Source organism: Cupressus sempervirens, chromosome 10 (assembly GCF_028749045.1).
Source record: "Cupressus sempervirens isolate cs-2001-9-10 chromosome 10, ASM2874904v1, whole genome shotgun sequence".
NCBI classification, from domain to species: domain Eukaryota; kingdom Viridiplantae; phylum Streptophyta; class Pinopsida; order Cupressales; family Cupressaceae; genus Cupressus; species Cupressus sempervirens.
In genome coordinates, this window is record NC_143127.1 from 313,334,113 (window position 1) to 313,361,333 (window position 27,221).

The window sequence follows — 27,221 nt, forward strand, 5'->3', positions numbered from 1 at the left end:
TTGCTTGATGTAACTTCAACTTAGTTTGAGCAATTCATTAGTTTGAGCAATTCATGATTAAGGTCACACAGTAGTCCTCTTCCAATGACCATTCAAACTGAAACACCAACTATACTTAATACTGTTATGCAAGGTAATTCTGAGTTAACTATGGTAACTACCACTTCAGCTAATGCATCTTCTTTCAGCCTTCCTCTTTGGTTGAGCACTATCACACAAAAGAGAAAGAAAGAAGAAATTCCATTGGAAGAAGATGACAAACAAGTGAGCAAACCAAGGCTTTCAGAGAATAAGAAAGCTAAGACAGTTTCTCGAGTGGTGGTTGATGAAAATCACATAAAGTATGCTGAAGTTGTTGAACCTCTTGTGGAGAAATCTACTGAAGACATGTAGCTTGTTGATTACAAAATCACAAGGGTTGAACTTGGTAAGCAAACAAGACTGAGTTATCAATAGGATGCACATGAGACAGTTAACGTTCTTTTGTGAAAGAATGATAAACTATGTGAAAAGAAAATGAAACTCAAATAAGAAAATGCACGTCTGATGGGGATCATTGAAGACATGAAGAGGTCTTTTGCAGGCAGTGAATTTGTTTCAATTGTATGTACAGAAAGAGAGAAGTGGAAGGCACATACTATTGATGAATGGAGCAGCAATATTGAAAAAGAGGGAATTCAAGTGATTCAAGAAGTATACCGGGAGTTGCAAAAAGAAGGAGAATTCTCTGCTGAATTGGATAACATGTTGAAATCACTTAATCATCAATTTGAGTTGTTGGATGGGGATCTTGGTGCTTGGAACAACATGATAGAAGTTGATTTAGATTTGTAAAGTTTGTATAAATTTTGTATGATCAGACTGAGATAATAACTTCTATGATACTTGCTGAAGATGATTTTTGCGATTCAGACTTGTATGAAGCAATGTCAATAATATAAATATTATTCAGAAATATTTTTGTCTTTGCAAGTATTCGTATAAGTCAAGATTGCTTAAAGGAGCAAACTGTATATAATTTGTGTCCTTTAACTACAACCACACCCTATATAAATATCTATCTAAATCTTTTAAGCACGTGGTATCATTGAACATATGATACTAAATCATATTACTAAACCTATGATATGACTTATCACTCATGCTAGTGATAATAATTTTGCATGAGATGCAATATATAGGATAAAACTAGAAAATTCTTCCTTTATCCAAGTTGTGACTCATAGGTATAGGCAGGCCTATATCACAATATGATCCTGAGTTAAGATCTACTAGAACACAGGATAAACTCTAGAGAATAATTATATTCTTTATTTATCCAAGTTGTGACTCATAGGCATAGAGATGTCCACATCACAATGTGATCTTGAACTCATCTAGATCTTGATAGCACATCTCTACTGTTCAACACATTATCTAAGAGATCGTCATCTCTTATAATCTCTTTTGTACAAGTGTTCATTATCTCAGAGATTGTCACCTCTTAGATAATGAATACAAATGGATACAAATGGTGAAGCCCACAACAATCAATAGCTTGACAATAAAAATATTTTTATTAATAATTTAAAGAATACAAATGTTTTATGATTCAACCATACCAAGTCTTTTCTTGAAGTGATCTATCTTCACTTGAGAGAGAGGTTTGGTAAGAATATCTGTTGTTTGATCTATAGTGCAAATGTACTCTAATTTTACAGTATTCTTGTCTACCATATCTTGTATATAATGGTAAGGAATTTCTATATGCTTGGACCGCTCGTGAAAAATTGGATTCATAGAAAGCTTGATGGAACTCTAATTATCACAATGAATAGTTGTAGGATTCATGGCTTAACCAAATAATTCCACAAATAATTTTTTAAGCCAAACTGCTTCCCGAGAGGCCATTGCTACGGTAGTGTATTCAACTTCTGTGGAACTTTGAGCTACTGATGACTGCTTTCTTCATATCCATAATATCATCGCTGATCCTAAACTGAAACGACATCTTGAAGTACTTTTTCTATCATTAACACTTCCACCCCAATTTTAGTCTGTGAATCCATGTAAGTCCAAGTCAACTTTCTCATATTTGAGCCCAAGGTTAAGAGTGCCTTGTAAGTATCCCATAATGTGTTTAACTGCAAGTAGATGAATTTCCTTTGACTCACACATAAACTGACTTAAGGCATTAACAATATAGCAAATATCAGGTCTTGTATTTACCAAGTACATAAGAGACCCAATCATCTGTCTGTAGAGAGTAGAATCTATGAAAGGTGATTCTGCTGCTGCTTCCTTAAGTTTATGTAGAGTAGTCTCCATTGGAAAAGACATGGGCTTGCAATTCCACATTCCAAATCTCTTTAAGATGTCTAATGTATAGTTTCCTTGATTAAGTATTATGCTATCAGAATTCTGCCATACTTTCAGTTTTTGGAAGTAATGAAAGATTCCTAAATCTTTCATCTGAAATTCTCTGATTAGATCTTTCTTGCATTGAACTATAAGATGATCATCACCTATTATTAGTAAATCATCAATGTACAGTATCAAAATTACTATATCATCTTTATCTATTTTATAATATAGATTGGGATCAGCTTCATTCTTGGAGAATCCTAAACTAGAGAGATACTTATCAATTCTTTCATACCAAACCCTTGGCGCTTGTTTTAGCCCATAGAGAGCTTTCTTGAGCCTACAAACAAAATTTTTAGGGTTATGAGTTTCAAATCCTCCAAGTTGCTCCAAAGAAACCTCTTCTATAATCTTTCCATTCAGAAATGTTGTTTTTACATCCATCTGATGTACTTTCCATTCCTTTGATGTTATAATAGCTAGGATTGCACTTACAGAGGTGTATCTGGCAACAGGAGCAAGGTTTCTTCATAATCAATTCCCTCTTTTTGAGAGAATCCCTTGGCTATAGATCTGGCTTTATATTTTTCAATGCTACTATTAGTAGCATGCTTGATTTTAAATATTCATTTAGAAGAAACAACAGATTTTCCTTCAAGCGTTGGAACAATTTCCCAAACATCATTCTTAATAATGGCTTGGTATTCTTCCGTCATAGCATCCTTTCAAGCTGTAAGTTTAATCACATTTGAAACATTGGTAGGTTTTGATTTAGATAAATCACTAATGTTTGCTACATAACTAGAAAATCTTTTGGGTCTTTTGCTTTCTCTGAAGGTTTCAAATGGTGTAGCGAAGTCTTTTGCTTCCTCTATAGTTTTAATGGCCCAAAGTGGTATTTTCCTAAAATTTTGAGTTTCCTCAAGATTAAGATTTTGAATTTCATCTTTAATTTCTTCAATGTTCTCCCTCTGAAACTTAGATTCAAGATTTTCTTCAGAATTAGGTAAGGGAGAGGGATCTTCAAAACTTAGGGCTCTTTTGAATGCTAAATCTTCTTCAAATATTACGTCCCTACTAACTTCAATATTTTTCTGACTAGGTATGAAAATCCTATATGCTTTGGATGTTTCACTCTACCCAACAAAAATACCTTTCTTCTCGAACGGTTCTAACTTAGTTCTTTTTTTCTTTTGGAACATGTATATATACTGGGCATCTAAATATCCTAAGATGACTTATATTAGGTTTAACCTTAGTAAAGACTTCTTAGGAGTTTTATCTTTAAGGTACGAATGAGGACTCTTATTTTGAATATAGATTGCAATACAAGAGGCTTTCGCCCAAAGATAATATTCTAAATTTTGATCAAATATCATAGCTCTTGTTGCTTCTATAATTGTTCTATTTTTTCTTTCTGCTACCCCATTTGTTGCGAGTTATGAGAAACAATATATTCCCTTTGAGTTCCTCCTTTACAAAACTCTTTAAATAAACCTGAAGTATATTCCCCTCCATTATCAGACCGAAGAGTTTAAATTTTATGTCCTGATAAGTTTTCAGTTAAGGTTTTGAATTCTTTAAATCTCTTAAGGATTTCTTCTAATTCTTTACCTTTTAAGAAGTAAATCCAAGTTTTTTTGGAGAAGTCGTCTATAAAAAGTATATAGTACCAGAATCCTCCAAGAGAAGAAACATACTGAGGTCCACATAAATATGAGTGGACTAATTCCAAAACATTGTTAGTTTTTCTAGTGCTATCATGAAATGGACTTTTGGTGTTCTTACCCAGAGCACATCCTTTGCATATACTTGAATGATCTTTATTCAGCTTAGGTAATCAAGTAACCATCTTCTCCATAGTCAATAAGATTTTGAAATTTAGATGTCCTAACCTTCTGTGCCATATTTTGTTTGTATTAACAGCTTTATGACTTAAGGCTTGAATAGGTTGACTAGATTCATATTTAATTCATACAAGTATCCTTTTCTTTGACCAATCAATTTTGATTTCTTAAATGAGGAGTTCTTGGACCGGGTCATTACTTTATCATCCATGAATGTAACACTATGTCCATCATCTTGAAGTGCTGTAACAGAGATTAAATTCTTTTTTATTCTTGGTACACAGAGTACTCCTTTGAGTTGTAGAGCACTACCCAACTTCAGTTTCAAGGTGCGATTCCCAATTCCTTTGACAAAATGAGTTGAATTATCATCGATGTTAACTTCACCGTCAACTTATTTTGATAGAGTCTAGTGCTTCTTTGTATCCTGTAATATGTTGAGATGATCCACTATCAATCACCCATGCTTTGCTAGATACTTCATTTGATAGTGCAGAATACAGTACACGATTCTTAGGATCATAGTTTTCTTCTTTTGTAGTAATGTTTGTACAGTTTACTTGTTGCTTTGTATTCTTAGGGCAATTATATCCTAGTGTTATATCCTAGTGTCCAAATTTTCACATTTGAAGCATTTTATTTTGGAATGATCTTTCTTAGGTTTGTCATTCTTTTGATTACCCTTCTTCTTGTAGTGCTTCTTCTTACCTTTATAGGAATTTGTGTTGAGAACATAAAGTTCTTCATCTTTATTTTTCAACTTTCCTCCTTTCTTAAGTTTTCCAGATTCCTCTTGAAGGCAATCTTCCTTAAGTCTATTTAAGTTAGAAAGATTGTCTCTAGCACTCCCTCCTTGTGTGAATGTTTCCCATGAATCTAGTAACCCATCTATAGCCATAAGTGTTAGTTCCTTGTTTTCAATTATGGTCCCTATACTTGCAAGATCATCTCTTAGACTAGCAACCCTTAGGAAGTACGAATTTATAGATTCTCCCATCTTTATCTATATATGATTTAGTTGCCTTTTTAGTGCAACGGTTCTAGTTGCATTGCTAACCTCATATGCATTTAATAATGCATTCATCATATCAAATGTCGTTTGATGTTTCATTAGCATAGGTACTATTTCGTTTTTCACTCCATCTAATATGATCTGCATGGCTTTCGTATTTCCTTTACTCCGAATATTTCTATTTGGTTCAACAGTAGGTTGCTTGGATGCTGAGTGAACGAACTGTTTCACATCATTGTCTTCAAGAATCATCACAATTTTTAACTTCCATGCAACAAAATGTTCTCTCCCATCAATCCCGTCCTTGGGTCTGATTGTGCTTGCCATTGAAGATAGAAAGAAGTTGCTAGATACTCAAAGTCTGATTGTCAATTTGTAGAGCCTAGGTTCAACTACCAGAGCTCTGATACCATGTAAAGTTTCTACAAATTCTGTATGATTAGATTGAGATAATAACTTCTATGATGCTGCCCAAAGATGATCTTTGTGATTCAGACTTGTGTGAAGTTATGTCAATAATATAAATATTATTTTGAAATGTTTTTGTCTCTGCAAGTATTCGTATAAGGCAGAATTGCTTAAAGGAGCAGATTGTATATTATTTGTGTGTCCTTTAACTACAACCACACCCTATATAAATACCGTAACCAAAGATCATGTCCCTTGAAGGGACATGACCCTATCTAGGTCGGCCCACAACTGCATTCTCATAATTGGCATTCAAAGGAGGTACTGGTTAGTAAACAGATTTAACTAAGATTAGTTAAGGTTAATATCGAAACACAATCATCTCAAGAAGTCGCCAATCATGCCTAGACAAGGAGCAATATATATGTATAAGCCTTCATAAGGTATTACATGAAAGATAAGATCTGTGCGATCTGCACAGTCAGATCAATATGGTGATGAAAGTTGATTTCCCGTGTGAGTAAGATGTCATTACATCCGTTGAAATGTACCATGATTTCATGCATGTGATGAAAAACAAGACACAAGTTCTTCCAAAACTTATAGAAGAGATAAAGGAAGCAATACTCATGGTATCTCCTCAAGAAAATAAGATCAAAAAAGCTTTGAAAGCATTGTCATGCAAAATCATCATTGAGGATAACAATGTAAAGAGTCAACAAGAAATTCTCACAAAGTTTGCAAAAGCCATTCCCTATAGCTTGAAGTGGATGACTTTAACATCAGTGTACTTGACATGTTTGCAAAATGGAAGTGTTCATTGAAGAATATGCATAATCAAATGGATATTTGTAACAAGGAAATATCTAGAGCAGCAAGCATACTAAGGAAGGTTACCATGATCTTGTCACAAACTGGAGAGCCAAATGCTACAGTTGTACAAGAGTCGCCATGGAAATTTGGCTAGTTGGTTGATACCATGTGAAAACTCCAAATCAGATTTTTATATGCTTTAAGTAGAAAAGTAATATGAAAACTACATGTAAAGAGCATCTATGATGTAAGTACAAGATAATGTTTACTTGTACAATCAGCTCATGTAGTTAAGTTGCAATTGCATTAGGCATCCAACTTTGAATAAAGTCAATGTAGTTAGTTAGGATAAGTATTGGTGGTTGAGGTTGTTCCACTTTTTCCTCCACCTTTCTCTCTTCATTTTTCCTATATAAAGGAGAGATTTCATTGTAAATAATCATCTTTTTCTTAATAGGAGAAGGCTGGACTTGTGACTAGAAGGCTTTGTATTTCTTGTTGCAAATCTTTGAAGTGAATAAGGAAGCAAGGTTATCCCAAACTTTGTGTTGAGATACTTGGAATTGATCATTGTCTCTTATGTTACATTGATTCATTCATCTTTGTTACTTCTCTTTTTAGAAGCATCTGAGTGTTTGATGTTGTTTTAAGAAGACTTTGAGCTTTCTAAAACGAGATTAATCTAGTTTCTTAGTGGCTACAAGTACTAGGATTTGAAGAGTTTGAGCTTGATTTCTTAGTATATTATTTCATATTTGGATAGTTGAACAAAGACATTGAGCTTTTTTAGCTATTTGCCCTTTTGTTTCAAGAAGATTATTTGCAGGAGACTTTGGGGTCTTACTCTCAACCACATAAGTCAAGATATAACTGCTGGCTTAGGGTTGTTCTTATGTCAATACTTAAGTCATCGGTATTACTGTAGTGATAGATTCTTTCTGTTTAAACTGCAAGTAGTAGTTGGTAATATAAAATCATTCTTGAAATAAGAGGAATTGATTTAGTGAACCACCCTTTTGTTAATTCCTCTTAGGTCTTTGTTGTAGCCACCTACGGTAAGAAGGGAGCCTCCCCTATTGCTGAGAGGAGAGATTTATCTCACTACACCATTGCCTAAAGTTCCCATTTTGTAAGTTGTGGTTACAGTGGCTTACAAATTATTTAGCCAACAAGATGACTTCAACCTTATCTTCGAAACTTCTCGAACAATCTTTTTTTTTCATCAAATGTCGGCCTTAGAATAATTCTTTTCTAAACTATTCTTCTTTTACTTCGCTTGGTTAATACGACACTCGCTCGGTCAATACTAGGCTCAGTGAACAGTGTTCTTGCTTGGGCAAAACTATACATCCTTTACTTCTTTCCATACACTTAGTGATAACTATAGTTGCTCGGTTAATACTAAGGTTCTTCATTCACCGACCAAACTGTCTTGCTTATGCCTAATCTCAACACTTAATCAAATCATGTAACACAATCAAACCACCATTATATTGTCATAGTCTAACTCATTGAAGTGCCCATTGAATACCATACACTTATCAATCATACTTTCTTCAAATCGTTTTCATCAATCAAATGATATGGCACTCTACTTCTTTAGCATAATGTGTCACCAATGAAGGCTTGACATCAATGACAACATTACAATTGATATGACTCTTTTACATACATTATCAACATCATCAGTTGGGGCTAACAAAAGAATGTCTAATGTCTCGGGCACCATCCACAAACACCTTTGATAATAACTTGATCCACATAGCTATGCTGAATATCCTGTCACCATACCAAGGATAGTGACTCAACCAATCCGTAGTGCTAAACCTATCTACACCTAGATCTTGGTAGAGATGTAACTCATCCACCCATAACTAGGAAAAATGAATATATCACCTACTAGATCAAAACTCCTTGCACACCTTGCCAATTTTCGATGAGTATGAACTCTATCTGTTCGACAAGAACTAGCACTTCTAGAAGCATCAATACCATAACTCCGATATCCATCCTCTACAAAATTGTCATGGATATGTTGACTCTGTAAGTAGCTTGCTACTAACTTGCTACTAACTTGCAACTACCAACCACATCAACTGCAAATGGTGCAAGGTCATCCTATAAAGGATTGTATGAAAATGGAGCCAACCCACACCTGTGTGAAACCAAATCCTCTACCTAGGGGTCAATAGAGAAACAATAAGCTCTCCTCACTATGTAATGGTCGTAAAATGCTCCAATCTCTTAGAGGCTCATTAATACAAAACTGGGAATCATGAGATGGCTCCAATCTCTGACTCCAAATAATTGATTTGGCAAGATCCAGGGTAATTTGCGTAGCAAATCCAACTACAAAGTCCTCGTGGGAAAGTATTGTAGCCAAGCTCTCAATAATCTTTCCCACCATATGTCAAATACCACAAGAACCTCAGAAACTTTGTATTGTCCCTCTTGCAATTCCAAACTCTCAAGCTGACCTATTTAAATCCCTCATCAACAAGTCCCTGTAAAACACAATCCTAGGACCTATTTAAATCCAATAAATACTATAAGTCATCAGCCAACATTTGATATGATATACTAGACTCATTGCAGCATGAACCATCATCATGGAAACATTAGAGGTCCCCACTTCACTAGTATCAACACCATCCAATTGAGGTTCCTGCTAGTACATACATGACTTAATGTCATCATGCAGATCAACATCACTAGGGCATTAGTCTACACCACCTAACTCCTTTGTAACACTCAAATCATGAGTGTCATAATTGGGTAGCTCTATGCTCTCATCTAGCCCCCCTAAGAAGATTGTTGTTTCCTGCACTGACTCAACACTATGACAACTACCATGAAAATTATAACTGTCAATGCACATATCCTCTATGCAGTCTTCAAAAACAACACCCTCATCAAGAGAGTCTAAGCTAATAGTGGTAACAATTGGATCTTCTGCACTTGCTCTATCTGCAACATCATCAACATAGTCACATAAGGGACTAGTATTTTGAAACCCAGACCCTATATTATCCATATGCACACTACTGCTAACTGATGTAAGACTGCCATCAAAGGTAGTTGGCATGTCCTCAACATTTTTTGAAGCACTAAATCTGGAATTCTCAAACTATTGGAACTCAATACTTTTGCCCTCTAATGAAACAGACACATCCACATGTACCTGTGTAGAATCTCCAACATCATAATTGCAAAGAAGACTAGTGGCTGTCCCACTAAGCACATGATCATCTTCACCAGGATGACCAGCTACTAAAAACTCATGGTGAGGACTTCCGAATGTCTCACGTGTGAAAAAATCTAGTTTATCTTCCTGCATTCGTGGTGAAGACCTTTTAAAAATGGAAACCATATACCTAGCTGCCCTGTCAACTATCACCGGATTTGAAAGCCTTGCTTTCATCCTTTTTTTGATTTTGTCTAAGCTTTTCCATACTTTTCATTAGGGCATTTGTTTTCTTCCTGAGATTACTCTTGTTATTCAATTGTTTTCCATATTTATTAGAATTCTTGTGTTTGTCCAGAACTGAAATAAGTGCAGGAGTGCTGGTCACTCTAATAACAATATCAGGACCAAAATAATCATTTTTCCTTGCAGCAGAAGATGGCAGGAAACTGCTTTGATACCATTGGCAAACCCGAACCAGTTTTAACTCCAACAAATATCAATTTACCTCACTTTTGGATGTTTGACATTTTGTCAAACACTTTGCATGCAACCTCTATCTGGCTGTCCTTTATTTTCAAATTGATAATGATCGCTTGAAATGATGCCAAATGTGATTTATATACTTCCAAATGGTTACTAAGATGTCTCGGTAAAGGACTATAGTGCAATTGCATATCTTTGGACTTTTCGAATCCATATAATGTCGCACAAAATAAATATGCATCTACAACAGCTAGACATTAATGCAAACAGTTGGCATGAAAACTAAATATCAACGAGACAACTCTTGACATTCAATTCCTTGGGACTCCAATGATATTAGAATTTTAATGCAATTGATTACAAACTGAATTATCAAGCAAAGTGAAGCAGTTGAACTATAAATTTGCATATTGTTACAACTAATTATAACAAAATTGCAATCAACAAGAACGTGGTTATGATAAATGCCACCATTAACAGTTAGACATTTGCACTTGCAGGAGACTCTTCTTCTTATTCCACGCTCAAACTGTAATTTCTCACCAACAGGTGCCAATCAGATTGCATGCTAACTCTGAGTAGAATGAACAATAGGAAGACATTAATTTCAGAGGGAATTAGATACCCCAAATGCCAACAACCAAACACAGCCCTTTCTCACTTCAGTCGCTGTTATTCACATGAAATGGCAACCTCAATAAAAATGCACAACAGGGGATTCTACAGCAGTAAGTATTGGACGCCTGAATATGCCAGGCAAGTGTCTCAAGCAAACACCAAATCCTGGCCGCCAAGATGAAATTAATTGCAGACCAATGTGCACCCAGATCCAACAGTAATTGGCTTTCAGAAAACACAGTATATAACAGACTTTGAAGGAAAAATGAAATGTCCAGCTATTCTGATTGATTGGAGCAAATAGAGAGCAATTTTGGTATACAACACCAAAATTGTGATCAGAATAATTTACCAGATAATTAGGTCACAATTCACCATGTCTTTCAATGGCTCAAAGTGCAAATCAGAAGAGGAATCAGTTCTCAAGAAACCCTTGTTGAAAACTTTCAACACTTCAACAAATAATAAAATCAATAGCCAAGAGAATGAATTCTTTTTTCTCCATGAATTGTCTTTTATAACACCAAAATGAAGTGTGGCTTCTCCAACACATTTTTTAAGATGCTTCTTGCACACACATTTAAATTCTAACACTTAAATGATAAAGTCATTTATTAAGAGTGACTTAATAAAAAACTTATAACATGAACTCTATAAATTGATCCCATGAAATGTTGATGAAGACAAACAGTAGGTGCCTCCACTGCATTGCTAAAAGTAGTAAATTCCTATAATTGACTTACTATAAATAACATGTCTGCCAACAGAGACCTTCAAATCAATCTGCCAGCTCATGAGGGTCGCAATGATGAACTGACCAAACTCTGGTTCAGAAACTTGCTAAAATGGGGACATTACATAGAAGAAGTTAGTAATGATACTAATGATTCTATTTCTGAAGTCTCTTATATGTACAACATGATGAAAAGCCGAGGGTTGGGAAATCCTAGAATTTTCCTAGACAAAAATTACCTCTCATCAATCCTCAAGAAAATCACCATTGGAACAGATCAGGGAACCTGATAAGAAAATGGCTGAATTAAGTGTTAAACTAGAGACCAAAGCTTTGTCTCAATACAGCTAGGACTGAGCTAAAGAACAAATGTATAAGTTAGATACTGAAGAAACCAACCTAATTAATGAGAATCCACAATTTCAAGAAAATACAGAAACATGATTCATCATCCCCATCAGTTCCTCTGCATATTGGCCAAGTTGGTTGGTCTAAATGGAGAAAGGAGCTAAAGGAATTTCTTCTCAAATGTAGACAGGAGATCGAAAAGGAACCTCATCAACTTGAAAAAGAGGAAGAAGAAGCTGAAAACAAAGAAGAAACAACTTCTGCTCTTGAGAAATATATTTCAGAGGACAGTGGTGTTCACTCACGTGTAACACAATCCTTACTCTGTACAGAACCCCCTTTTTCAAGTCCCTCACAGAGTTTAAGCTCTGAAGAGTCTCCTCATTCAAATGAAGTTTGTATGTATCAAAAGTGATCTTCTAGTCTATGTCTAGGCATAATTCTTTCTGTTCATATCCCTGGCATCACACCTTATATAAGTTTTGAGCACTGATTGACACCGAAGCTGCTGTTAATGCAGCTAAATCTACATGTTTCCCAGACGATCTTTGTGAACCTAGCAATACTAGGATTGATTCAGTCAACCAAAAGTCCAGCTAATCCAATTTCAAAGCCACCGTTCCACTCCAGCTTCCCCATAGTACCCTATCTATGCCATTTATCCAATTTCATGTCCCTTGGTGTGATTGCATTATTGGTAGCAGCACTCAAAAACAGAGACCTTATGCCATAGGACCTTGGGGTACCAAAATAATGTTTGCTGCTGGTGCAGTCCCACAACTCAATGAAGCCTGTGTCTATTCTCCTGTACTTTCCTTTGCAACCCTGCAAATTTTCTTCCACCCCAGTGAAGCAGATCTAGTTATTGAACCAACAAAATGAAGTACAATCAGAATTGGGAAAAATCAAGCAGGATTTCTCTGAAACAGTTTAACTAAATACCTTCACAAATATAAGAGGAATATTGAAGGTAGTTACCACTAAACTGCAGCCTGATGGGATGCCACTTCTTCCAAGAAGAAAAGCCAACTATTTCCTGATAAAAAGAAAAGAGCAAGAATTGTGTGAGAAAGAAATCATTAATCTTATATCCAAAAATCTAAATCAGACAATGCAACAGTCCATTTTCTTGCCATGCCATGTATGTACCTAAATTTGATGAGAATGGTAATGAACTAGAAGAAAAGTGTTTAGTAGTTAATTAAAAGCTGCGAAATGCGCGCCTAGAAGATAATCAACATCCTCTGCCTAATAAGGATTATATTTGGTGAAGAATTCAGGGATCCAATTTATTTTCTAAAATTGACCTGACAAAAGGATTTAGGCAAAATAGAAATGAAAGAGGAAAATAGATATAAAACAGCCTTCTCAGTGCCACATGGGTTATTTGAATGGAATATTCTTCCATTTTGGGTTAGGACTGCTCCATCCATCTTTAAGGGACACATGGATAACATCTTCAAGTCCTATGCAAAACTTACTCAGCCCTAAATAGATGCTATTTTAATCTTTAGTCAGTGCCCGAAATCCATAAGCAGCATCTCAAATAGTTTCTGAACATATGACAAAGTTATTGATTATGCCTCAATCCTACAAACTAGTGTTTTGCATGGAATCCCTGACCTTTGTAGGAAGAAAAATCTTATTAGATGGACGTATTGAAGCACAAAACATATTCTTAAAAGGATCGAACATGTAGAGTTAAATGATAAGAAATCTCTACAAAGATTTCTTGGTTTTGTTAACTATATCAGTGGATTTTGTGCAAAAATAGTAGCCGTAAGACAACAACCAAATAAACTACTGTGAAAAGATTCACCTCCTTGGATCAAAGAACATGATTGAGAAATCCACAAAATTAAAGAGCAATGTAAGCAACTCCCTCCATTAAAGATACCAGGTGATGGTTTTAAAATTGTTGAGATAGATGCCAGTGAAACCATTTGGTCCAATATTTTAAAAGAAAGAATTAAGGACAAAGAAGAAATTGTAAGGTATGAGTCTCAAGCATTCAAATGAGCCAAATTAAATTACCATAGTACTCATAAGGAATTATTAGCTCTGGCGAACTCCTTTAAGAGATTTCATCTCTTTATTGGAGATCAAGCATTTCTCCTCCGATTTAATCTTCTTGGATTCTTCAAGAAAGAATCCAAAAACAAAGTTTTGAGGAAGAATCCTTAGATGGGCACAATTTCTTGATACTTTTTTGTTTGAAGTAGAAGATATAGAGGGTGTTAAGAACCTTATTGCAGATTTTCTTAGCCGTGAATATAATCATGATCACTTTTACAAATTGGTGGAAATTATGATCAATTCAGGAGATATTATCATCCTACAATAAGAAAACTTGGTCAATAAAGTGTTGATAAGTAGGAGATTTTCCACAACAAGTCAAATTATGATATTGCTATCAGGATTTCACTGTGTAGTTTTTGAGTCAAACTCATTGATACATATTTCATGAGTAGTGATTTACACATGAATCCATCTCTCATGAGAATAAATGGAACACTTAGCACTCATTGGATCTAAGTGATGCTCATAGAGGTGAAGCACTGAGACTTCCCTGGAGGTCACGCATCTCAGTACTACTCCAGCTCGAGCTTGCTTAACTACAGAGCTTCCTCCATGGTTAAACCCACTCTGCTTGCATCCTCATTTGCAAAACCTTCACCAAGTGTTGTGCCTTATGAACTATTCATTAGAAAAGCTCCTTAAGCTCATCAATTGATAAGTAGGAGATTTTTCATAGCAAGTCAAATTATGATATTGCTGTCAGGATTTAATAGTGTAGTTTTGGAGTCAAACTCATTGACCCATGTTTCATGAGTAGTGATTCACACGTGGATCCATCTCTCATGAGAATAAATGGAACACTTAGCACTCATTGGATCTAGGTGATGCTCATAGAGGTGAAGCACTGAGACTTCCTGGGAGGTCACTTATCCTAGTACTACTCCAGCTCAAGCGTGCTTAACTATGGAGTTTCCTCCATAGTTAGACCCACTCTGCATGCGTCCTCATTTGCAAAACCTTCACCAAGTGTTGTGTCTTATGAACCATTCATTAGAAAGCCCCTTAAGCTCATTAATTGTTAAGTAGGAGATTTTCCACAAGTCAAATTATGATATTGCTATCATGATTTAACTATGTAGTTTTGGAGTCAAACTCATTGACCCATGTTTCATGAGTAGTGATTCACACATGAATCCATGTCTCATGAGAATAAATGGAACACTTAGCACTCATTGGATCTAGGTGATGCTCACAGTGGTGAAGCACCAGGACTTCCCAGGAGGTCACTCATCCCAGTACTACATTGCAAGTTCAAAATTTGCTCATATTTTTGGGCTGGTTTTGGGTTCGACCATACAAGTTTTTTTAATTATTATAATTTTTTATATATATGTAAAAATATGCTATGGCAAATAATTTCATACACTACTATGCTAATATTAAAGCAATTTAGCAAAATACACCACTATATATATTTGAATGGCATGACAAAATGTCAAAATACACCACCATATCAATATTTCAGTATTTCCGTCATATGTGATCAAATATCAATGTGTTATAAAAAATGATCACATAATTGATCATCAACAAGCAGTTTCTAATTATAAGCACAATTAGTGTCACTAGCATCAACAGTCTCAACCATAGTCTCAATCATAGTCTTAGGATCAGCTTCATAATCACTTGTATCTTAGGATCACCACCCTCAATTGCAAGTGCATCAAAGCGGGCTTCCAACGTTGCAACCTCTGGTTCGACATCCCAATGTTTTGCCTCCCCTTTTTTGTGGGTATTCTCTTTGTGAGTTGTGAACCCTCATGTTTGAATGCACAAACACCAAGTTATTTGCCTTATTGGAGTTTAGTTGGTTGTGTTTTATTGAGTGGATAGAGTATGTGCTCCAATTCCTCTTAGATGATGATGAACTAGCAACCTATCAATATTTACAAATTTGAAATTATAAAGTGAAGAGTTTTGAATATTTACCAACAAGAAATTACAAATTAGAATCTTAAGATTAAAGAACTTACCTATGATAAAATTTCGATGGCAATGGACTGCAAGTGTTGGTACATTTGTCCATGGAAGTACCACTATTTATAAGCATCAACATTGTTCTTGTCATCAAGAGCATCAAGACCACAATTATCTGTGTTCACAAAACTCATAAATTCAGAGCTCATTGCAGGTTGTAGGTTCTCAGGAAAGAGCCTTCGGATAGCTGCCTTGTACCCTTCAACAACTTTAGGATCTCTGAATGGGGCAACTCTACTAGTACTCTCCTTGAGGACTAATTGACTATAGAACTTGGGGCTTAATGCAAAGGCAAGTAGATGCAAAGGGGTAGTCATTTTGTTCTCTCTCTCTACCATGATTGCTTCTAGCTCCTTGTGGAACTTTTCATCAAGATTTTTCTTTGTCTCATTTATGATATTTCTAATGTCCTCAATCATGAAGTCAAAGCCATCGTATACTTCACCCAAGAAAGGCCTATCCATGTCAATGTATCGGATCATGCTCAATACAGGCTCGGTGATGTTTAGAAGGTACTAAGCACGATCCCACCAAGAGTCATCTAGTATCAATACCTTTGTTGCAACTGCCTTGACACTACTTCATATGCTCCAATTAGCATTGGTTACCATTCTAGACAATGCCTCTTTAACCTTGACAAGGCATCTCAAAACAATAGTGTTGGAGGCAAAGCTGGTCTCAACAACCTATTTTAAAATCAAAACAATGAAAGATGATTAAAACTTTCAAAATATAGAAAGTTTATTGAAGTGACTAGATTTTTAAAATATGTTTAATTTTTAAACAATTGAACTAACCTTCAAGAGCTCCAATTTCAAGAATTGTTTAAATATGGCTTGCATCATATGGTGGTTTGTAACAAACATTTGGATATTTTGTGTCTCTTCGTACATTTGTTTATCCACTCAACCTTAGTGCCAATTTTTGTAGCATTAGTTTGAGTTAATGCACAACACAAGGTGTCCAAAAGATGTGTTAATACCGCTCCTCAACCAATAAGGTGGCAGCCCTACAATTCTTCACATTGTCGATTACTACTTGAACAACATTCTGAGGGCCAACTTGCTCGATAGCTTGGATGAGAATGTTTGTCATCGGTAGAAACTATGTCAGCTGACTGGATTGTCATCGGTGTTTCTGTAGCCGACGGAGTGATTGTCGTTGGTGTTTCTGTAGCCGACGGGATGATTGTCGTCGATGTTTCTGTAGCTGACGGGGTGATTGTCGTCAATGTTTCTGTATTCTGTAGCCGATGGGTAAATAGTTTGTAGCGGACATAATGTTTGTGGCCGATGGACTCCTTCAGGAAAGTTAGGCGGATAGTATTTATATCCCGTTTGGGATCATTGTATCTGATCTTCTATCATTCATCTTATCAAGCATAATGTAATGTTCTGGCATATGCGAATAATAAAAGGAATTCTGCTGCTCATGTTCCATTGTCTATATGCGTTCATTTATTTTACTTGTACGGTAAACATTTGGCGGCCCCTCGACTCCGCCGGGGGCGTTGCCCCCTGGACCCCCAGTCGTTGCGGATATCAATCGTGAAGTGTGACCAGTTGAGAAGACTTGAAGCTGCTGCAAGTATGGAGTGTCTATGTACTAGAGGCACTAGGAGTAGGTGTTGGCCGAGAGGCTATTTTGGTGGATGCATAGAGAGCTCAGGAGGAGTGGGTCATCCAGAAGGCAGTACAATGACACTTAGCTCAGTGGACCCAGTGTTGGAAGGAGAGAAAGCAACACGGGTGGCTATCAAGGTCAGCTTGAGGAGACAGTATTGTTTTAGCAGAGGCTATAGATGTAACGGGATGAATGTGAAAGTGATGTGACAGAAGCAGATTTTTCTTATTGTAGTCACTCTGTTAATTTATTTTGTTTGTTAATTTGTCTCAGATATTTTGTAATTTTCGTCTAGAGACGACTTTTCTTTTGGGGGGGATGATGTCATCGGTAGAAACTATGTCAACGGACTGGATTGTCGTCGATGTTTCTGTAGCCGACGGAGTGATTGTTGTCAGTGTTTTTGTAACCGTTGGGATGATTGTCGTCGGTGTTTCTGTAGCCGACAAGGTGATTTTCGTCGATGTTTCTGTATTCTGTAGCCGACGGGTAAATAGTTTGTAGCGGACATAATGCTTGTGGCCAACAGACTCCTTCGGGAAGGTTCGGTGGATAGTATTTATATCTCGTCTGGGATCATTGTATATGATTTTCTATCATTCATCTTATCAAGCATAATGTAATATTCTGGCATGTGCGAATAATAAAAGGAATTCTGCTTCTCATGTTCCATTGTCTGTATGCGTTAATTTATTTTACCTGTACGGTAAACAATGTTTGCAATGAAAGGACCATTCTTTACCTCTCCTTCATAATCGATAGCTTTCAGAAACATTGCACCTCTTGTAGACACTGCAATAACATTCACCAAAGGATGGTTCCTTGCATCTTTCCATCCATCCGATAATATTTTCACACTTGTTTTAACCTATGCATCCTTTATAGGCAGCATGAAATTCACACGGGCCACCTCATAATCCAAAAAAGTGGTATGTATCATCTCATAACTAAGGCCCTTTAACCCATTTGGAGCCTCATTAACAGCCCTCATCATGTACTACCAATACGATGAGCGAACATTAAATGACAATGCATTTGCGTAGACGCATCTGGCTATGGCTTGATTGGCAATGCCTCTAGCTTCATTTTGGAATGATGATTCCAGGGTCTCATTGCTCTCTTATTTACAATCTGTTCACAACACATCCAGGATGCAAGAATTGATGGCCTTCTGGAGCCGGTTCACTAGGAGTGGTAGTTGAAGACATAGATGGTATTTTTTCTTTCTTTAAAGGCCTACCACTTTCCAACAAGTGTGAAGAATTTTCCCTCCCAGTACCTTTCTCTGCTTGCTATTGTTCTTGAATTTATTTGTTTACAATGTGATTTGGAAGGAAGGTTTTAGGTAGTACTCTATTTACTCTTGGCTTTCCAGTACAAAATTTAATACCTTTTTGAGGAATAAAGCACAAATGTGCTTTCACTGTACTATAAGAGCTGCTAAATTCATCTTTGCAATGGCTACAAATTCACACATAACCTTGTCCACCTGACATTGGTTCAATCGTTTGCATGTATTTCCAAAGTGGGGAAATTCTATAGATTTTGAAGTAGGGTTTTTTGAGAATAGAAACACTTGCAGCCATTCATTAAATCTAAAAAAATTACACAACAAATAAAACAAAAAATAAAAAATGTAGAAATCTCATTTATGTACACAAACTGTCAAACTATAATGGATACCATATATCAGTAAGTTCCAAAATGAAAAAATTAAGAACCATTTATAAGAAAAATTCAAATCTAAGATAAACAGTTTGATTTGACTTTGATTAAAGAAATTAGATTGGTATCAAACTATAAGATAGAGAAATTAGAAACTTGTAATTAAATAACAATAGTCAATACCTCTTTGTTGATCTCTCTTAAATTGAAAATCACTAAATAAAGGCTGCCTCAAGAGTCAGATTTGCGGACCTAGTATTCACTTCCTCTGTTATTTCTTGTTATTAACAATAATCAAGAGATCAATTTATACAATAGACTAAACGATGTATCCTTAAGAAACAATTGTAAAGAATATAAACATTCTATTCTAGAAACAAAACACTAAATATTAGAAACATTCTAATATTTACAGAAGTTTACAATAGATAACCATTAGATACTAAATAGAGATAATAGAAACTATCTAATATCGTAATACCCTCCCTTAATGGTTAATTTATCCAGAGCACAAAGCTGTCAAAAAGCGTAAATGATAGATTTTGTTTGCTCAAAGTGCTCCGCATTGCTCGCTGTGAGTTGCAAACCGGATTGCTTGGGCAGCTAAGTGCTTCAGACATTCAACCTTCATGTGCCCAAACTTGTGGCAATAGTTGCATTGAATGTTCTTTTTCTTCTAGGAGCCTTCTAAATCTGGAGCAGAAGATGTTTGCTGAGAAGACTACTGATGGTACTTTGGATAATGCTCCAAAACTTTGCAGATAAGCATAATGCTCCAAAGCAAACCGCAAAAAGACATGATTTTTAAGAGAAAAAAAAAAAAAAATGGAACACGATTTTTGGGGTGAAAAATCAATCACAACTCAATATGATTTTTGAGGTGGAAAATCAATCAAAACCCAAAATGATTTTTGAGGTGAAAAATCAATCAAAACCCAGCATGATTTTTGAGGTGAAAAAACAATCAAAACCTGAGAATACAAGCTTCATTTTTTTCAAGGAAAAACGGTAAAACCCAATAGATAATTTTTGAGAAAAAAATTATAAAACCCAACAAAGGAATCCCACACGACTAGGCGAATTACAGAATCATAAATTTTAAGGGAAAATTTATAGATACCCATAAGAATTTTTTTTAAGGGAAAAAGAATGAAAACTCACCAATTTTCTGTTTTGAGAAAAATAATTATGAAAACCTTCTAGAATTTTTAAGGGAGGAAAAACGCAAGACTTTGCTTGGTAAAGCAACACATGCAAATAACATGCAACAAACATGCAAGTACATGCAACACTCAAAAAGTAGACCTTAGAAAATTTGAAGGGTGACCCAGAAGAGAGCTCAGAAAACCCAAAAGAATATGTTGTCAATTTCTAGATTGGGTGGCTTGAAAATTGAGGCACAAAAATCTAGGCACCTAGAAAAAAAAGACAACCCAATTGAGATCACAAAAGACCCACCAAGAATATGTAAAAAAATATTGATACAGTACAAAAAATTAGGGTTTTGAACAAAAACGACTATACAGAAAAAATCTCACAAAAAATGGCAGACATGTGTAGAAAAAATTGACGGATCCGGATAGAAATGGGTTGCAAAACAGAACCAAAAGTTGGTGGATTTAGATCTCTAAGAACAAAACCCCTAGTTGGATTATAGAGAGTTGGAATCAAATATGCATGTAAATAATTTCGGAAATAAAAGGTAGATAATTTCAACCAAGAAATTATAAATATTTTTGAAAAAATATAGAGTATTGGCTTTGATACCTTATTATGAAGTAATTGGAAAATATTTGTTTTTTATTAACAATGATCAAGAGAGCAATTTGTCCAAGAGATTGAATTATGTTTCCTTAAGAAACAATCATAAAGAATAGAAACATTCTATTCTAGAAACAAAAAACTAAATATTAGAAACATTCTAATATTTATTTACAGAAGATTACAATAGATAACCATTAGATACTAAACAGAGATAATAGAAACTATCTAATATCGTAATAGGGGGGAGGACAAACAGGGTTGACTATATATATATATATATATATATATATATATATATATATATATATATGCCCAAAGTCTAGAAGGCTGCCATAAAGTATCAATGTATCATCATCACGTTCAAGTTCAACATAGAAAACAAAACATGGAAAAATGAAGCAAACTAGTCCTCCTATTCTGCCTCTGCTGCCATGGTATCAAAATCAGAGTCCTCCTCACTATCACCCTCCACAGGAAGCGTAGTCTCTTCTAATGGAACTCCAACCAATCCTAGTGTTGTGTCATCCTCATCTATCTAGGTAACATCTTTAGGCTCAACATCCCTCTCCAAAGCTGGTGTCCGCCTATACTCTAGAGTCTGACGATCCGCAAGTGGAAGAGCATGATGCACTGCCACTCACTTCACTATTCTTTTAGAGGTAAGTTTGTTCCTCTTGATGGAGTGGATAAATGAATGTGGACCAATTTCTCTTTGTAGTTGAGAAACTAGCAACCTATGCAAGGAGGCGAGTGGCAAGTGTTTTTAACTTAGGTTTATCTCTCCCATGCTAGGTCCACCATCCAATAGCATCTCTGTATGCCAAAACCACTCTATCCAACCTTGCTTGTGGCTTACCCAAGTTTGGGCCACGAAGATTGGTGAAGTGAAGGAATTGTGCACAAAGAGTAGAGGCCTCTTGAGCTGAATACATCTTATCAATGGCTCTTGTGAAGCCATTCAATACCTCGGGATCATCACATGGGAAGCCCCTTCCACCCAACTATGCATACCATTTGGGATTTAGAGCAAAGGTGTCATATCCCTATTTTAAGATAAAATTTTAATAATTATTAGATAATATAATGTTATTAAATAAATAATAAAGTTATATTAAAACTAATACTAAAATATAAAACAAAAAAATAATAATTATTTAATTCTATATTATTAATAAAAATAATATTTAGTATGATATTTTAAATAATTAAAAAATAATAAAATTTCAATGAGTACAAAAATAAATAAAATTAAATACAAGAGACAATATTGTAGAAAGTATGTTAACTTTCTAAATAAAATTTCATAATAAATAATAATAAACACAAATAAGTAAGTAAATAAATAATATAACATAGAATAACATAAATTAACTAAATCTAATCAAAAGTCAAAGGAGATTTAACAAATAGACATCGCTCCTTAAAATTAAGATATAAAAGGGAGGAGAGTTTATTTTAGAGAGGAGGGGAAAAAAGGAGAAAGAGGAGAAGAGAGCAATTCAAAAAGGAAAAATGGAAGAGGAAATTAATATTATGAAGAAAATAAGGAAGTGACTTTTTGAAAAGGTATGAATGATATTGAAAGGATGTGAACCTTCAAAAGGGTCATAATTATGAATAGTTGTGACTCTTCAAAAATATTGTGATTATAAAATATTGGGATCTTTCCAAAGGATTTCAGTTATGAAGTGTTCTGACTTTTCGAAAGGATTATAACTATAAAGTGTTGTGACTTTTCAAAGGATTTGTATTATGAAGGTGGCGACTCTTGGAAAAGAAAAAGAGCTAATAAGGTAAACATTTGTTATTTTACATTTTGTTTAATATTAATAATGATAATAAAGAGGTAACATAATTAAATGGAAATACCAAGGTAATAAGAATGAACATTTTCTTTCTTTTGACATAATTAAATAAAATAAATAAATATCTAATCGATCTAATTGATTAAGAAATGATAATGACTTGAAAACAATCCCAACTATTACATTAATCAGTAAGAACTAGGTGGATAAGAGGGTAGGGCTGAGTCCTAAGGCAAGAGGGGAATATACTGACTCTTGGGCTTAGGTTTATTGAGCTATGGGACCCCACCACAATGTTCAAGGACTGAGGTATGGTATAGCATCTAGGCATGGTGAGGGATGAAAAACAGTCATTTGAAAGGTGAGGACTAAGCTCTTGTCAAGCCTTTAATGTGGTCTCCTTGTCCAATCCCCAGGTGACCTAGCCTATATGTACAATGTAATAGATTGGGTAGGAATATATACATATATAAAAAATCATTAATAATACAATAATAACCTTTAAATTGATTATTTGGAAAAAACAGGACACTATTATAAGCCCTTGCAAGTAGGACATTACAAAAAGCTGCCATATGAAGTGGGGTATTCATCATGTTCCACCTCCACGTCACAATAGGCCTAATTTGCTCCTCATAAAACCCCAATGTAGGATCCTTCATTGCAACAATTCTCTTCATCTTCCCCAACATGCTGTCAATAGTCTCATATATCTCTCCCAAATTAGGAGCGTCAATATTAGCATATCTAATGACATCTACAATGGGTACTATAAGAGAGAAAATATATTTGCAAGATGCAAACAAAAATTAAAATCAGAGTTAGAATTTAAATTTTTTAAAGACTGTTCATATAAAAATTAGCAAACAAAAGACTAACATTAAATTTAAAAATTCCTAACGGTGGTGCCAAAAGTCCACACTTTTTTCATTGCTGCTCCATATAAGATGTTCCGTGATAATCTTCCTACTCTCCCATAAGAATTTCCAGATTGGGGAACTAGTGTGAGAATTAGCTACCATTAGAATTCTTCTTGAGTCCTCAGAATCATTTGAGATAATGTGGTCCCTAGAACCACATTCTCCATTTCCATTCTTCTGAGACCAGCACCCCCATATTCCTTTGGAAGACATGTTGTATCCCATTGGATAGGTGGAATCTTTTCTCATCCTTCAAACCTTCCCTTAAGAAACTTCCTCAAGAAGCTATCCAAGCGTGTTGTGACTTTTCTTGTCATTTTAAAACAAGACATTACATATATTGAGACTACTGATAAGATTGTTTTCGTCATTAAAATTTTGCCTGCCTGTGGATCTATTTATTTCTCCAAGCTACAGTTTTATTTCTACAATTGCTTAATTAGTTTTTCCCAATGTGCTGTCTTCCACATCTCATAGAATAATGCAGCACCAAGGTATTTTCAAGGGGGAGTTGAGACAGAAAATCCAATCATTCTTGCAATCTTTCTCTGCAAATCCTTTTATAGTATTAAAGGAAAAAAAATCAGTTTTCTCTCTATTAAGCCGTTTAAGGATTAAAGTAGATGCAGAAGAATATTTATCCAATGCAACTTTGATCAGTTTTTCTTCTTTCAAGGTGGCTTCCCCAAATATCATGTTATTGTCTATGAATCCAAGCACGAGTGATGTATGTCTTGCACAATGTTTAATTCCCTTCTGAGGACTCACATGCCTCATTTGCTTGAAAAGACGCCCTGTAGCTTCAGCCATTATTACAATTACGAAGCGGGATAGAGGGACCTCTTGATACGATCCATTTGTGGCACCAAAAGAACTACACAACAAGCCATTTACCACCAGTAAGTAATGAGAACCAGTAATGTGTAATTCAATAATCTCTAGCCAGGAGTTTAAAGCCAAACTTCGTCATAATGTCTAATAAAAAATCCCAATTACTCTATCATGTACTTTACTTACATCTAGTTTTATGAGCATTCATCATAATCTGTTTGTGGCGATAGTGTGTAGTGTCTCCAATGTAAGTATGATGCTGTCAATGCCCATAAAGATTTTAGGCGATTCGCACAGGCCTTGGCCACAATCTTTTATATCATGTCACACATCAAAATTGGCCTGTAGTCTGCAAAGGATGTGCAATCAATCTTCTTTCAAATCAACACTATTGCCTTGCTGTTGATATCTTTGACAAATAATTTTATCCTACACTTATATCCAAACTTCTTTGCCAATGAAGTACTGACATACCTGATAAAACTTTGCAGGCATCCCGTCTGGCTCAGGGGCTTTCTTGAAACAGTTGGGATCCTGCTGCTCTGATCTCCTTGAGTGAAAAATTAGCAGTCAACTATTCAATTATTCCGTTACTTATTGGGAGATGTAGTTCAAGATGGAGTCATCCCATTCCTTTTGATCTTTGGTCCACACAGCCAACAATTCCATGAAGTAACTGATCATCTCCATTTCTATTGAATGTCTGTCCCTTCACATAGCTTCTATCTTCCTGCATCACACCATCCACATGGTTCCTTACTCTACACGCTTTGGTGGGGGCATGGGAGAATTTTGGGTTAGCTTTGCTTGCTGCCAAACATGGTTCTCTTGCTTTATCTTTCCAATACAAATTATACAATTCTTCTCTGCAATTCTCTCCTGTATATTCATTAAGAAACATTTCTTGATAACTTTGTCATTTAGGATCTCCAATTTTTACTCTATGGTTTCTATTCCTTAAAAAACATTTTTGAACGATTCCTTATTCCACATTTTTAACTTGTCTTTGATGAAAGTTAGCTTCTTTGTAAACTAGTAACTCAGTGTCCTGGATATAAAGGCACCTTCCTTCCACCATTCCTCAAACTTAGTAACAAGATCCGGGGCCTGTCACCACATATGTTAAAGTTTAAAGTATCCCTTGACTGGTTATATATATGCTCTTGAGAAACTCCAAATCTGTATTCTGAAGACTAACTATTTTTTGTTTCATCATATTTGCAGAAGATGTTTGCCTATATTTAAACTACAATATAAAAATGGTCTCACCTGTTTTTACGAATTGTATGTATTGCCTCTTTAGGTTGTACCACCTGAACAAGCACGAAAAATTTATTCAGCAGTTAAGGTGAAAGGATTGCCTGTTGCCCTTATTGAATATGAAGGAGAGCAACATGGTTTTCGAAAGGTACATGTATAATAGGATTAACTAAAATTTAATTTAATTTGATTCTTTTGTTGGTTTCCAAAATACTGGGTACATGAAGCTTGCACTAACAAACTGATTTTACAGGCTGAAAACATCAAATTCACTCTGGAACAACAGATGGTGTTTTTTGCACGGTTGGTTGGAAAATTCAAGGTGGCTGATGATATTGTTCCTGTGCACATAGATAATTTTGATTAGTAAGTCTTCAAACACATTTGGGAGTGTTGCTGGATGAATTCCTAGGGGTGCTTATCATTTGTACTGCAAGCATTTGTTGAGCATCTGCACAATCTCTGGTTAAGGGACCATATATATGATGAAGATCAAATCTGTATGCATAGAGTTGCGAATTGTATGAATCCAAATATACGACTCTGGTTATATTCCATTTATTTTCATATAATTCATTACTTATTTGGAATGACAATTGTAAGGCATAATAATACAATGTTGTGATTAACGATAGTTAGTGGGGATTGGGTAGTTGTTAGTGAGGGATGTGTCAGTTGGTCTTCCTAACAAATCGACCTCTATTTAAGAACATTGGAATATGAATGATGTGCTCGTTATTTTGGTAATCAATAAAATATATGTTTTCCTCACCAACTTGGCATGTATGATAATTGTATTAAATATTATTTTGATTCTGAATGCATGTTTTGTTATTCTGGTTGTTGTCCATTCTACATTTTGACGTTGTTGCCTAAGTTCAATCATGGAGGTCATATATTAAATAGAATGGAGTAATGGGTAGACCATTCCTTCCACAAATACAAGCAACAAACAATGATGGGTGAGAGGAAGAAATAAGAAGAGAGGATCAGGTAATATAGGATTTGGTGGTAGCCTAAGAAGTCTTTGTGGACCAATATGTGCAAAGGGAAGCCCAGGAGAGAGCGGTTCCAAAGAGCACAGTATGAGACAAACTTTTGATGCCACTTGCGGTGTACAACTTTCTTGAGAAAATTCGTCTGTTTCTAGCAAGGAACTGGGTACGTGTGGAGGAAAAAAGAGCCAAAACAAAGAGAGCGGAGAAGGCAACAAGTGCTCCAACAATTTATTGAAAGAAGTACATAGGGGATTCAGAAGAGAGAAAATCCAAGGAGGACAAACAAACAATAAAATAATTCATGCCCCTACTTCCAAACAAGAACCCAAGGAAAGTATGAGAGGAAGAAGCTGAGGGGGAAACTCTCTTACGAAGACTTCTACGGAATAAGAAACATGAAGAAAGATGTCGCCACTTAAGAGAACTTGTAAATCAATCCCATGAACCAAATCAACTAGAAGAGAATCTAATTGAAAATATAGTAAAGGGGATTGCCAATTTGGCAAT

The 27,221-nt window shown here is 35.4% G+C and overlaps 1 protein-coding gene across 3 annotated transcripts in view; it reads left to right on the plus strand.

Moving 5' to 3' along the window:
• LOC149533878 (peptidase uncH-like) overlaps positions 1–26,491 on the plus strand; it is a 306,636-nt gene extending 280,145 nt beyond the window's left edge. For all 3 annotated transcript variants that reach the window (XM_089807078.1, XM_089807076.1, XM_089807077.1), the window contains 2 exons: positions 25,760–25,864; positions 25,970–26,491. In XM_089807078.1, the coding sequence (XP_089663204.1) occupies positions 25,760–25,864; positions 25,970–26,083 (219 nt within the window). In that variant the 3' untranslated portion in view covers positions 26,084–26,491. The remainder of the gene's footprint in view (positions 1–25,759; positions 25,865–25,969) is intronic.
• Positions 26,492–27,221: the final 730 nt, after the last annotated feature.